General features: G+C 38.0%; 1 protein-coding gene across 1 annotated transcript in view; it reads left to right on the top strand.

Moving 5' to 3' along the window:
- Nucleotides 1-15,358, top strand: part of PKD2 (polycystic kidney disease 2 (autosomal dominant)) — a 71,095-nt gene that overhangs the window by 50,796 nt on the left and 4,941 nt on the right. Inside the window, exons 9-13 of the mRNA XM_011951829.1 lie at nt 390-510; nt 4,402-4,500; nt 7,439-7,560; nt 7,824-7,941; nt 9,959-10,122. Of these exons, the coding sequence (XP_011807219.1) occupies nt 390-510; nt 4,402-4,500; nt 7,439-7,560; nt 7,824-7,941; nt 9,959-10,122 (624 nt within the window). The remainder of the gene's footprint in view (nt 1-389; nt 511-4,401; nt 4,501-7,438; nt 7,561-7,823; nt 7,942-9,958; nt 10,123-15,358) is intronic.

Below are 15,358 nucleotides of genomic sequence, written 5' to 3' on the forward strand. Positions count from 1 at the left end.
GCTAATTTTTGTATTTGTAGTAGACACGGGGTTTCACCATGTTAGCTAGCCAGGATGGTCTCGATCTCCTGACCTCGTGATCCGCCCGCCTCGGCCTCCCAAAGTGCTGGGATTACGGACGTGATCCACCGTGCCCGGCCTGTATTTTCTTTTTAACCAAATGGAAATAACCTCTGTAGCATGAAAGCATTTTATTATTATTGCAGAAGGCTTTAATTGCTGATATAAGTAGCAAGACTTTTTAAATGGGATTGACAATTTTCTGTTATTTGGCAGCTACCTATACTGCTAAAAAGGTCCAAAAATATGAAATCATCTTTAAGATATGTTGCATCTACTTCTGGACATTCTTTGTTTTTGTATTGTGGTGTTTTGTTTTATTTTTATAGCTTCACTCAATTCCGTATCATTTTGGGCGATATCAACTTTGCAGAGATTGAGGAAGCTAATCGAGTTTTGGGACCAATTTATTTCACTACATTTGTGTTCTTTATGTTCTTCATTCTTTTGGTATGTACATTTTTATTTATAGTGAGGTTCAATTTAAACTTCTTACTCATAAATCCTTGTCTTCTCTTTTCTCTCACACTCTATGTCCTATCGTTTTTAAATAAAGACTCAGGAAGTAGAAAAATGTGTGGATGTTGGAAAACTTGTTTTCCTTTTATTCACAGTTTTAAGACTCATATCAAATACCTTTTCCATGGTCTTTCATTGATCCGTATATATGTGTCTATTCAATGCAAAAAAAATTAGATCTTTTCCTCTCATTTCTCTCTATATATGTATCTATTCAACGCAAAAAAGAAATTAGATCAAATACAAATTTATAAAGATACCTAAAATAGTGCTTTGCCTAAAAAGTAGAATATGCTTACATGCTTTTTAAACACATGTGTCAGCACTTTTGTAGTCACTTGCTAGCATGACTTTTCTCTTTCTTCTGTTCTTTTTAAGAAATAAGAACTGAAAAGCAAGCTAGGTCTAGGATGTCAAGAGTAATAGTTGAGTGAATCATCACATGTCAAAATTAGCATATTGCATTTTAAATTATTTATATCCCATTCATCTAGAGACTGCCTACGGAGAATATTCAAATAATTAAGTTTAAAACTAAATGTAACAATGAATGGAAATTGCATTAAAGTTATTTTCAAAAATAATTTTATTCTCTTGATTTGGTGCAAATGAACATTTTTAATGTTTTTGCCCTAAGTTAATTAAGATTTTTTTAAGGTGTTTTGTTCTTTTTCTTAACATTTATATATTCACTTGTCTACTGAGAAGGTGTTAAGCCAGCTTAATTTAGGTGGTTATTTTTCATCTAAATACTAACAATCATCTTAAGAACAATTTTCTTAAGAAAATAACATTTTTTCATTTCAATAAATTGTGTAAAGATCCCTTGAGGAAGGTTGAGTGATCACATTTTCAGCAATTCAGTGTAATAACTCTAACGTCAGTCCAGGTATTACTGGTTAAGTGTATGGTATTTATTGATTGGGTATTGGATGTACTGTATTAATTTCCTATTTTTTTAACTATTTTTTTTCTGGGGAGACACAGCCTCTGGTGTAAAACAAAGGCATGTTCCCTAGCTGTACTTTAACAGGACTGAAAAGGTCAGGAATATTATTCAAGTCCATATGTATCTTGCTGTATGCATGGATTATGGCTCGTGTTTAAACTTACACCTCTTAAGCTTCTTCTTCCTATCATATATTAAAGAAAACAATAGAGAGAAGAATAAGCCTTTGTTACTCTACCGTTGATAGTACTTTGTATTCTAGAGTACCTGAATCTCTACTAAGAAAGCAAAAACCAGAAATTGAGAGTCCTGCACCAGACCCTTCAGTTGATCTCAGGCCACCTAGTTTTCTCCATTTATCAATCTGCCAAACAAAGGACGGATAGAATCGTGGCAACTGGAAATGCTCAAATGTGGAGTTGTTTGAATGTGGTCCTTTAGTAGGCAGCCGTCTTACCAGATCTAGAGTATTCAGTCACCTTACCAGATTAGTCACCAGAACATGACAAGAAGCTCTTAGTTTCTATCTTTATACTAAAATTGTTTTTTGGACGACTGCACAAAAAAGAATTGCTCTCCTAGCACCTCCCAGAGATATAGATGGATGGATGGATGGATGGATGGATGGATGGATGGATGGATGGATGGATAGATACATACATACATACATAGACACATAAATAGCTACATAGATAGAAGTCTACTTTCAATACACACCTGTCTTTTAAGGAAATGACAGGCTGAGCATGGGGTTGGCCACCTTTCTGAGCTGATTGCCTGGTGTTAATTGATTGCCCCTGTTTAACAAGAAGGCACAGTGTTATGAAGTGGCTCAACTGAACCAGAATAACCCCACTCTTCCTCACATCAACAGGAAAGACATCCTGGTGCAGATGTCCATCTGATAATTAAGCGAACCTTGGGAGACAGGATGGAGAGGAGGTTGAGCTTCCTCTTCCCACACCTTCAAGAGCCTTTCTCAAGCACTTTCTATTTTTTGAAATCTCTTTAGAGGTCCCAGCCTTTGATCCATTTCAATTAAGATATTGGCATGCATTAGTTAACAACCACTTGGAAGCAAAACTAGAGCATTAGATCCCTGAGCTGGAAGAGAGAAGGTAGAAGATGTTACTTGGACTGCAGTTATCTGCACTTGGAATTGAGCATTTAGTCAAAAACTTATATGTATTCTATATTATATCTCATTTCTGCTACAGAATTGTAAACAATATTCTTCCTTAATATAGAAGTTAATAGCCAACTAAAAGAAGAGCATTCTCATTTGTTCATTTCTCAACCATTTAATAAGTATTTACTGAGCCACTATATCCGTGTGTATATATATACAGATATATATACGCACATATATAATATATAGATAATATATATTATATATAGATTATATATTATATATACATATGTATATATAATCTCCATATAATATATACAGTATAATACACCCTGTAGTGTTTTTTGTGGATGGTGTACTATGAGGTAGTATGTTAGATACTGCCAGTACCAGGGTAAGGAAAACAGCCTGATTCGGCCTTAAGAAGATTCCTCAGACTTGGGGGAAAACAGACATTATCAAATAGAAATACTTGCAAACCACGGTTATGTGTTAAAAAGGAAAAACAAAGGAAGAGCATGTAAGAAAAGGGGGGGACCTGATCTCCTGGATACAGTGCTTTGAGAAAGTCTGTTGTTGGAAATGCAGACCATTACTACTGGAGAAGAGAAAGATCAGAAAAATGAACTCACCATTACCAAATGGTAATAGTAGCTGTCAATTAGGTAGCACTTACCTGCATCAGGACCTGTCCTGAGCATTTTACATAGATTGTCTCACTAACTAGCCCAACAAATATGTAAGGGAGGTACTATTATTTTTCCCATTTTATTAATGTAAAACAAATAATTCTTTAAAATTAGACTTAGAAAAGTGAAGCAACAATCTTAGCAGTGCTAGGACTAAAACCCAAGTTTGCTTGACTCCAAAGTCTATCTCTCTTCCAGAAACTTTTTCTTTACTATCTTCCTACTAGGCCTGCTGTATTCCTATTTGCAACAGCCTTTTAAACTCTTTAAAAATGTGTCCTGTAAATTTCATATATGATTATATAAAAAGCTTGGAATAAACCTACAATTCTACTTATTTGTGTTAACCGTTGAAATTTGAAGAGCTTTTTAGAATTCTATACCCTCCAGTAGTGTATGTAAAAGTTTCTAAATATAGAGAACATAGGTAAGCAAAAATAATATTAAATAAAATAATCTCACCATTCATAGGTAAATATACTAATATTTTGTTGTATTTTATTCTTGTATCTTTTCACAAAGTATATCACAAAATTTTTCCTGTGGCATGACTTAAGGGAGAAAATAATCTTCCCAAAACATGTGGCAGCAAAACTATTAATTTATGACATCAGGCCATGCACAGTGGCTCACGCCTGCAATCCCAGTACTTTGGGAAGCCGAAGCGGGCAGATCACTGGAGGCCAGGAGTTCGAGACCAGCCTGGCCAACATGGTGAAGCTCCGTCTCTACTAAAAATGCAACAGTTAGCCAGGCGTAGTGGCACATGCCTGTAATCCCAGCTACTCAGGAGGCTGAGACTCAAGAATTGCTTGAACCCAGGAGGCAGAGGTTGCAGTGAGCTGAGATCACATCCCTGCACTCCAGCCTAGGCAATACAGTGATACTCTGTTTCAAAAAAAAGTGTTTTTAGTAAATAAATATTAATTTATGTCTTCATAAAGCACTCAGGGAAAAAAAAAGGATAAACAAAAAGGCATGTGTCAGTTTTTTTATTGATATTTCCAAATTATGTTTCTTCCTTTAATTTTTGCCCTCCTTTCGTTTACAAACAGAATATGTTTTTGGCGATCATCAATGATACTTACTCTGAAGTGAAATCTGACTTGGCACAGCAGAAAGCTGAAATGGAACTCTCAGATCTTATCAGAAAGGTAGGAAAAGCCTTAATTCTCAGAATTCTTCTGTTTCTGACATAAAATGAGCATTGTCTCAGCCAGATTTTCAAATCAACATTGATCCACTGAAATTGTTGAAATAAAGAATATATCGCTATATTTCAGGAATAATTTAAATGTTCCCTATCTTAGAGTCTTGATGGATATACTGCTATCTTGAATTTTAATTCTGGGAATCCTTTTGTGTCCTGGAATTAAATTTTCAATAATCTTTTGACACTTTAAGAGCTGAGCTGAAGGTTCATTACCTTTATTATTTTGACATCTACTCTAGCTGGTTCTCACTTCAGGATCCTGAGTTGAGAATAAACTAGAAGGGAAGATTACCTAAAGGAATTCCTACCTCTTCTATCTCAATTACCATTAAAAAAAAATAAAAAGTTTTAGAGGAAAATACTTAGTAGTTCACCCTTTACCCTTGACCTTCCACGGCAGTTTTAAAATAAGCAAAGGAAAAGATTCATGAATTCAGGTCCTAGCCTGGGGCCTGAGAACTTTTACTTATGCGCCTTCTCAGGAAGGGTTTCATTGTTAAATAGAAGGGCAGGACAGGAAAGTTGGGCCTCTTTGTTCTTCTCAGTGTAACTTCTTTATTTGGTTTAAAGTATAAAACGTATACAGCAACAAATAACCACATTTAAAATACACAGTTTGTTTCCCAACATCATTTTGCTAAGCCGTAGTGACTCCTGAACTAATGTTTTTTTCATTGCCAAGCCTTAGGATTATGTTATCTGTGATTTATGTTGCGATAGAAAACTTAAGCCTCTTAAAACAAAGTCCTTGGGATGGGACCTAAAAGTCACATTATCTTGATTCTGCGTAACAGTTGCTTACAGGTTAGCAAATCTCCAGTGTGTATGCAAGCACTCCTCATTTGGCACAATTCTGATACGCACAAACTTCGGTTACCCCAGTTTTGTTGTGTGACACCACCTTCAACAACACAGTTCACATTTCAGTTATCACAGTATATTAACTGTGAGTAACAGCACAAAGTACAAACTCCACTGCTCGCTCTTCAGTGTATAGATCAGTTACCTGAGTAACAGATGTGCAGGCTGAGCAGGCTCACTGGCAACAAGAGCAAAACTCCGTCTCAAAACAAAAAAAGAAAAGAAAAGAAAAAGAGAATGGGCTAGCAAAGAAATGAAAAATGGTAACACTGGAAGTGAAATTCAAAACAGAGTAATGGATTTATAGAAGAAATAGCTGAGTGAAGCAGAAACAAGAGTGTTGACACTGCGATCATTCAAGATATCCGGATATGGAACCAGAAGAACTTAGGGCAGGTCTATCAACTTGAATGAGGAAAATAGGTGTGACAAAACGGATGAAGATGTCTTGAGGAAAGAATGCCTGCAAAAAAACTTCGCATTAAGGGAACTCTTACTAGAGATAATTCACAATAATGAAAGTCCAAAAGAAAAAATGTTGGGGCTGGACATGGTGGCTCACGCCTATAATCCCAGCACTTTTGAGAGGCCAAGGTGGGTGGATCACTTGAGGCCAGGAAGTCGAGACAAGCCTGATCAACATGGTGAAACTCCGTCTCTATTAAAAATACAAAAATTAGCCAGAAGTGATGGTGCACACCTGTAATCTCAGCTACTCGAGTGGCTGAGGCATGAGAATCACTTGACGACCAGGGAGGCGGAGGTTGCAGTAAGCCGAGATTGCACCACTGCAATCCAGCCAGGGTGACAGAGTAAGACTGTATCTCAAAAAAACGAAAATAAAAATATGTTGGAAGCTAGTCCACATTTAAGAAGGAATATGACAATTCACTAATGCACAGAAAAGAAGTTCACACATTGTAAAGTGTACAATGTAATATTATCCAATGAAAACAAGGCAAGTGCTATTTAAACTACTCTGGATACATTTTTTACAAAGAAATAAAACACTTTAGTTTTTAATGTTTCTAATGTTTTACATTTTCGTGTATTAAAGCAATATTAGTTTTCATCTTTTTTAAACTCCCTATACATTTATAACTGACACTAAGGGAGTGTTTAATGTTTTGATTAAAAGTTTTATAGATGACAGAACAATTGTAATTCTTCCCACTGATTATTCAGATCATTTTGCACAATTTCAGCCTGCATGGTCACCTACAGTGCTGCACCATGTGCTAAGCAAGGTCAGGTCTGAAGTTTGCTAGTGAAAAATCCTTGGCCAGGGGCAGTGGCTCACGCCTAGCACTTTGGGAGGCCGAGGCGGGCAGATCGCTTGAGCTCAGGAGTTCAACACCAGCCTGGGCAACATGGTGAGACCCTATCTCTACAAAAAAAAAAAAAATACCCAGGCGTGGTGACTCACGCTTGTAGTCCCAGCTACTTGTTGGGGGTTGAGTTGGGAGGATCACTTGAGCTCAGGAGGTCGAGGCTGCCGTGAGCCAGAGTCACGCCACTGCACTCCTGCCTGGGTGACAGAGTGAGACCCTGTCTCAAAAAAGGGAAAATACTCATCTACATTTCACTGGGTTTTTTGTTTGTTTGTTTATACACACTTAAGGAAATTACTGTCTAGAAGATAGATAATATAAAAAATAAAGACACAATTCATGATTCGAGTTTCTTGGTATTCGTAAGAACGGTTGCACAGTCCTTTATGCTCTGAGGCAGACAGCTATAGCATATATAGTAATTTTTGTTTCTATCACATAAACTTGAATACACATATGAGTTCTTCATGACTTACTGAAAGACCCTGACTTTTTCCATGTAACTCTTCCACAAGTGTTTTACGGAAAATTGGATACATTCAAAACTATTCTTTCATCCAGCACATGCTCATTGAATGGCCAGTGTACACCAGGTTTATAGTAGTTACTACTGTGAATGGAAAGTAAAACAAATGCAAAAGGAGAATACACTAAACTAAGTGTTTTATTTTTTTCTCTCTCTGATAGGGCTACCATAAAGCTTTGGTCAAACTAAAACTGAAAAAAAACACTGTGGATGACATTTCAGAGAGTCTGCGGCAAGGGGGAGGCAAGTTAAACTTTGACGAACTTCGACAAGATCTCAAAGGGTAAGAATCATGCTTCCTGAGGTTCTGAAAAATTCCTGCTTCTAAAGATAAATTCCTGGTGATAAGGGTATTTCTAGTCCAAGTGCTCATAGAGATACTTTTTTTTTTTTTTTCCAGAGGCAGGTATCTTTCTAGAACACGTTATAAGAGGAAAACTTGCCCCATGTGGCGATTTCTCCTTTCCTCCTGCATTTTGATGTCTCTGTGTTTAGGGTGAACTGGGTACAAGAATGATTTTATCTGTATCCTCTCTCTAATTTCAGGAAGGGCCATACTGATGCGGAGATTGAGGCAATATTCACAAAGTACGACCAAGATGGAGACCAAGAACTGACCGAACATGAACATCAGCAGATGAGAGACGACTTGGAGAAAGAGAGGGTGGGTCTGGTTTAGGAGAACAGGATTTGATTTGCTACCTACAACACCACAGATGTATCAAACACTATAGAAGTAATAGGTTATTGAGTCTCTTGCCCATCCCCGCCACCCTCTCTTTCTGTCTCAGTCAGTTTATTTGTTAGTACCCTGTTTATTCCAGAAAGAATATATAACACAATTATGTATAAAAATGGATGGTTAGCATGATATAAAAAGGTCAAAATGAAAAGCAAGCAAAACAAAAGTAAAAATAATAGATTATTGATGAAGCTTAAAATGCATTCATAAAAACACATATGCTTATTAAGATTGGGCTACAAATTGGGCCCTAAGCTTGCTGGTTATCAGCTTGAAAAGAGAAGCCTGATTAGCTGCAGAGTCCGCAATTTCCATGAGAGTGAAGAAAACAAAAAAGGACTTACCAAGAGATATGAAATTATTCTGGTTATTTAGTGGCTATTTAAATTGTTAACTTTTTTTTTTTCTTTTTGAGATGGAGTCTTGCTCCCGGGCTGGAGTGCAGTGGCACAATCTCGACTCACTGCAACCTCCGCCTCCCAGATTCAAGCGATTCTCTTGCCTCAGCCTCCCAAGTAGCTAGGACTTCAGGCGCATGCCATCATGCCTGGCTAATTTTTGTATTTGTAGTAGACACGGGGTTTCACCATGTTGGCCAGGATGGTCTCAAACTCCTGACCACAAGCAGTCCGCCCACCTTGTCCTCCCAAAGTGGTGGGATTACAGGCGAGAGCCACTTTGCCTTTCCTAAATTATTAACATTTATAATAAAATAAAATTAGCAACTGCCTTCCATTTGAATACTTTTTACAAAATAGTTAAAAGTAAACATAAGTGGGCTTTTATACTCAGAAAAAAATAATTCAAAGCTTTACCATTAACTTTCAAAAATAAATGGTTAAACAGCAACAACAAAAATCTGTGGTAACTGAGGTACAGAGAATACAGATGAATGTTATTACAAAAGCCACTTTCCTGTGAGGGGAAGTCTAGGACAGTGGTTTCTAAATGCCGCTCCATAGAACAGTGCTAGTAGGTGACAGACTTCTCCAGTCACAGTGAAATTTAAGCATAAAGATAATGAGGAAAATTTTTACAAGGCTATATTTAGACACAGTTCTTATTCTGACATTATATCCTTCCTACTTTGGAGCTATTGAATGTATTATCTTCTATGAAATGAAGAAGATACAGGTTGAGCATCCCTAACCCAAATATGTGAGTCTGAAATGCTCCAGAATCTAAAACTTCTTGAGTACCAACATGATGCTCAAAGGTTATGCTTAAAGGAAATGCTCTCATTGGAGCAGTTTGGATTTTGGGTTTTCAGATTAGGGATGATGAACCAGTAAGTATAATGCAAACATTCCAAAATATTTTTGAAAATCCCAAATCCAAAACACTTCTGGTCCTAAGTATTTCAAATAAGGGATACTCAACCTGTAATATATTTCTTCATTTCTTTACTTATTTTATTATTATTTTAAGATGGCTTATGGCCCACTGCAGCCTCAAACTCCTAGGCTCAAGTGATCTTCCGACCTCAACCTCCCACGTAGCTGGGACTGCAGGCATGCATCACCATGCCTGGCTAATTTTTTTTTAAATTTTTTTGTGGAGACCCACAGGGTCTCACTTTGCTGCCCGGGCCAGTCTCGAACTCCTGGCTTCAAGCAGTCCTCCTGCCTCAGCCTCCCAAAGTGTTAGGATTACAGGTGTGACCGCTATGCCTGGCCCATATTTCTTCATTTAGTTTTTTCTTTGCCTGTTGTGTTTTTAAATGTTCTTTCTTGTTCAGACAAAAAGTTGGCTACTCCTTGCTGTTTGTTAAATTTGCCAATCTATGAAACTGAAAAATGCAGAATTCCCAGCCTGGTGTTAAATACAAAGAAATCCCAGGCAAATGGCACGCACCTCCAGTTGCTTGCCCAAGCCCTTGGAGAAGCTTCTGTGGGGTCTCAGTGTTCTGCTCCTCACTCAATGACTCCTTGTTCTTCAGGAGGACCTGGATTTGGATCACAGTTCTTTACCACGTCCCATGAGCAGCCGAAGTTTCCCTCGAAGCCTGGATGACTCTGAGGAGGATGACGATGAAGACAGCGGACATAGCTCCAGAAGGAGGGGAAGCATTTCTAGTGGCGTATCTTACGAAGAGTTTCAAGTGTAAGTATAAATGAATTGGCAGAATTTACATTGACAAGATCCACATGAGACCAGGCAGTTTCCCTCACCTCTCTGAATTCAGTCCTTTCCATTATTAATCATCCGGCTTTTAAAAATAACTTGTATTGGCTGGCGCAGTGGCTCATGCCTGTAATCCCACCACTTTAGGAGGCCAGGGCGGTTAGATCATGATGTCAGAAGTTTGAGACTAGCCTGGCCAACGTAGTGAAACCCCGTCTCTACTAAAAATACAAAAAATTAGCTGGGCATGGTGGTGGGCACCTGTAATCCTAGCTACTTAGGAGGCTGAGGCAGGAGAAATCACTTGAACCCGGGAGGCAGAGGTTGCAGCGAGCTGAGATTGCACCACTGCATACCAGCCCAGGTGACAGTGCAAGACTCTGTCTAAAAAAAAAAAAAAAAAAAAACTTGTCAGTTGGTGTTTTTGTCTCTTACATAATATGTTTATTATAGGAATTAGCAAATAAGAGCAAAAGAAAACATTAATGTTTCCCATATTTCTACCAATGAAAAATGTTTATGAATATATCAGTGTTTGTGTCTCTATTTGCATGTGTTTATCAATGTTTTTATATATTTTTATGGCCTAACATATGGTTTGTTCTGGAGAATGTTCCTTGTGCATTTGAGATGAATGAATATTCTGCTGTTGTTGAATGGAGTGTTCTGTAGATGTTTGTTAGGGCTAGTTTGTTTATAGTTTTATTCAAGTCTCCCATTTCCTGATTGATCTTCTGCCTAGATGTTGTATTCATGTTTGAAAGTGGGGTATTAAAGTCTCCAAGTGTTATTAGTTGGAGTTCATCCCTTCAATTATGTAAGGTTTTGCTTTGTGTATTTTGAAACTCTGTTGCTGGGTGCATACATACTTAAAACTAATATATCTTCCTAATATATTGACTATTTTCTCTCTCAACTTGATGAGGCTAAAGAAAAAAAAGAATTGACCCTTTCTTCATTGCAAGATGTTACTCACTTTATCTCTAGTAAAATTCTTTGTTTTAAGGTATTTTTTGTTTGATATTACTATAGCCACTCCAGCTTTCTTTTGGTTGCTGTTTGCATGATAAATCTTTTTCCATCCTTTTACTTTAAACTTATTTATATCTTTGAGTCTAAAGTATGTCTCTCCTGTAGACAGCATATAATTGGATCTTATCTTTTTATCCAGTTTGACAATTTCTGTTTTTTGATTAGATTGCTTAATCCATTCATTTAATGTTATCATTGATTCAGTTGATTTCTGTCTGCTATTTTATTTTTTGTTTTCTAGCTTATGTCTTTTTTGTTCCTCTTTTACTGCTTTCTTGTACATTAAGTGAACATTTTCCAGTATAACATTTAAATCCTTTTAATGATTTTTCACTTTTTTTTTAGTCATTTTCTTAGGAGTTGCTCTAAGACTTGATTTATACAATTAACTTATGAAAAATTACTTCAGATATATATTAACTGAATCCAGTGAGATATAGAAATATCATTTCTATTTAGCTTTTTTCTCTTCCCTCTTTTTGTGCTATATATTCATCTATCTATATGTATATAGTCATCTACATATGTTGCAAATCACATTGTTACAATAATATTACATTTTTATAACACATTGTGTAACATATAGTATATAGTTTTATATCTCTTAATGAAACTCAGAGAAGAGAAAGTACATATTTTTAAATTTGTGTATTAACTTACTTTTTTACCATTTCTAATTCTCTTCTTTTGCTCCTCTGGATTCAAGTTATCGTCTGTTGTCATTCTCTTTCTCCAGTACAGCTTTTCTACTGCCTACCTCCTATTATTGTCGAAGATATTACATTTCTATTATAGACCTTTAGATCCAACTACGTACATATTTTTACACAATTGCTTTTTAAATCAGTTAAGGAACAAAAGGAGAAATATACATATATGCTATATTTTATACCTACACAATTATCTTTACCAGTATTCTTTGTCTTTTCATGTGGATTCTGATGACTATCTGGAGTCACTTGCTTTCAGCTTAAAGAATTTCCTTTAGTATTTTTTGTAAAGCAAGTTTGCTAGCAATGAATTCTTTCATTTTTGTTATCTGAGAATGTTTTTCTTTCTCCTTCATTTCCTCTGACCTGTATTGTTTCTGATGAGAAGACAGCTGCTAATTTTACTGTGGTCCCCTTGTACATGATGACTCAATTTTCTCACACTGCTTTCAAGATTTTTTTGGTTTTGTCTTTCAGTATTTTTACTGACATATCTGGGTATAAATCTCTGAGTTCATCCTACTTGGAAAGTGTTTTTTCTGCTTCTCTCACTTTCTCTTCTCCTTTGGGACCCCCATTATGCCTATGCTTAAGGGTATCACATATTTCTCTTATGCTCTGTTGATTTGTCGTCATTTTTTTCCCTCTCTGTTCTTCAGATTGCATAGTCTGTGTTGATCTATCTTTAAGTTCACTGATTTGTTCTTCTGTCAGCTTGCTCAAATCTTTGTTGAGCTCCTCAAGTTATTTATTTATTTATTTATTTATTTATTTATAGAGACAGGGTCTCACTCTATAACCCAGGCTGGAGTACAGTGGTGTGATCATGGCTCTCTACAGCCTGAACACCTGGGCTCAAATGATCCTCCTGCCTCAACCTCCCAAGTAGCTAGGACTACAGGCACATGCTGCCATGCCTGGCTAATTTTTTAAAAAAAAATTTGTAGAGATGGCATCTTGTTATGTTGTCCAGGTTGGTCTCAAACTCCTGGCCTCAAGTGATCTTCCCACCTCGGCCTCCCAAAGTGCTGGGATCACAGGTGTGAGCCACTGCACTTAGCCTGAATTTTTTATTTATTATACTTTTCAACTCCAGAATTTCTATTTGGTTCTTTTTAGCAATCTCTATCTTTTTATTCTGTGTTTGATGATATCCTGTATTTGATGAGACAATGTTATCATAGCTTCCTTTTTTTTTTTAAGAGATGGGGTCTCTCTCTCTCACCCAGGCTGGAGTGCAGTGGCGTGATCATAGCTCACTGCAGCCTCGAACTCCTGAGCCCAAACAACCTCCCACCTCAGCCTCCCAAGTACCTGAGACTACAGGCATGAGCCACTGTACCCAGCTAATTTTTATTTTTTGTAGAGATGGGGTCTAAGTTGCCCAGGCTGGTCTCAAACTCCCAGGCTCAAGTGATCCTCCCTGCTCAGCCTCCCAAAGTGCTGGGATTACAGGCATGAGCCGCTGGACCCAGCCTGCTTTATTTCTTTAACCATGATGGAGTTTTTTATTATTTGTTTGTATCAATCGCTTTGAGTATATTTATAATAGGTACCTTCAGGTCTTTGTCTGCTAAGTCTTACATCTGAGCCCTCTCAAAGACAGTTTCAGTTGTCTTTTTTTTTTTCTTGTGTATGGGAACATTTTCCTGTGTGTGTGTGTGTGTGTGTGTGTGTTGTGTGTGTTTTGTTGTTGTTGTTGTTGTTAAAGATTGGACATGTTAGATAATATATTGTAGAAACTCTGTATAGTGATTCCCATTTCTCCCCAGGACTTGCTTTTATTGCTCTTTGCTTGTTTACTTTTTCATACAGTCTGTTTCCCCACAGCATCTGCCTCTGACATTATTCCTTAGAGGGTGCAGCTGTGGCCATGTACGTAGTCACTCTGGGAAGACAGTGGTTTTAGCAGGGTACTCATTGACTTTCTCTGACCTCTCTGTTATACCTTCTGCCTCTGTGGGTATTAGACCCAGTTATTACATTTCATTGTTTACTGATTGGTCTATTGTTTTCAAAAATGCCTTGGGATATAATTTGCTCCACAGTCTGATCCACTTAAATTCAGGCCTCTTTGCAGGGCTAGTTTTCGAGGCCAGTCGTGTTTGTTCGTTTTTGAAATAGAGTCTTACTCTGTTGCCCAGGCTAGAATGTAGTGGTGCAATCTCAGCTCACTGCAGCCTCAACCTCTCAGGCTCAAGCAATCTTCTCACCTCAGCTTCTCAAGTAGCTAGGAGTACAGGTACACACCACCATGCCCAGTTAATTTTTGTATTTTTTATAGAATTGGGGTTTCACCATGTTGCCCCAGCTGGTCTCAAACTCCTGAGTTCAAGCAATCCACCCACCTCAGCCTCACAAAGGGCTGGGATTACAGACATGCACCACCACGCCTGGACCCTGAGGCCAGTCTTTAACTGTCTTCTTAGCTGTCTCTTTCCCTGGTTCCCTCCGGTGAACTAGCAGGTAACTTGTTGATCTCATGAGGCTACCAGATTCCTCCTAAATGCTTATTTGCACAATCTCCATTGTTTTCAAGAGCATCCTTAGTCTTTAATTTCCTCACACTTTATTCCAAATAAAGTCAGTTCACTTGAAGACAGCTCTGTATTCCTATGACCTGTGTCTCCCTGTGAGCAAAACTGTGCCACTGCTTTACAGAGCCAGGGACAGTGGCCCACCTCTCTGTGACATCCTGCTTTATGAACAAGTCACTGGGCTCAGATAGCAGCCTCTGATTTTCTCACCTTGCTTCTTCTGGCATGGAAACTCTACCTTACAAGTGGGAACTGAGTGGAAGAGAGCCCCATACCTCTTAGCCACTCTTACCAGGATTAGAACCTCTGAAACATGTCAGAATGGGAGCAGGCTGGGTACAGTGGCTCACGCCTGTAATCCTAGCACTTTGGGAGGTCAAGGCGGGAGGATTGCTTGAGCCAGGAGTTCAGGACCAGCCTGTGCAACATGGTGAGACCCTCATCTCTACAAGAAATAGAAAAATTAACTGGGTGTGGTTGTGCATACCTGTAATCCTAGCTACTTGGGAGACTGAAATAGGAGAATTGCCTGAACCTGAGAGGCAGAGGTTGTAGTGAGTCAAGATTGCACCATTGCACTCCAGCCTGGGCAAACCTGTCTCAAAAAAAAAAAAAGAGTAGGAACATTGAGGCTGGGCATGGTGGCTCATGCCTTTCCTAGCACTATGGGATGCCAAGGCAGGGGTATCACTTGACGTTAGGAGTTCAAGACCAACCTGGGCAACATAGTGAGACTTTGTCTCTATTTAAAGAAAAAAAGTTTTAAAAAACTTTTTTTTAAACAAGAGTGAGAAAGCCGGGCACAGTGGCTCATGCGCACTTTGGAAGACCAAGGCAGGCGGATTGCCTGAAGTCAGGAGTTCGAGATCAACCTGGCCAACCTGGTGAAACCCCATCTCTACTTAAAAAATACAAAAATTAGCTGGGCATGGTGGC

Source organism: Colobus angolensis, unplaced genomic scaffold (genome assembly GCF_000951035.1).
Source record: "Colobus angolensis palliatus isolate OR3802 unplaced genomic scaffold, Cang.pa_1.0 Scaffold328, whole genome shotgun sequence".
NCBI lineage: Eukaryota > Metazoa > Chordata > Mammalia > Primates > Cercopithecidae > Colobus > Colobus angolensis.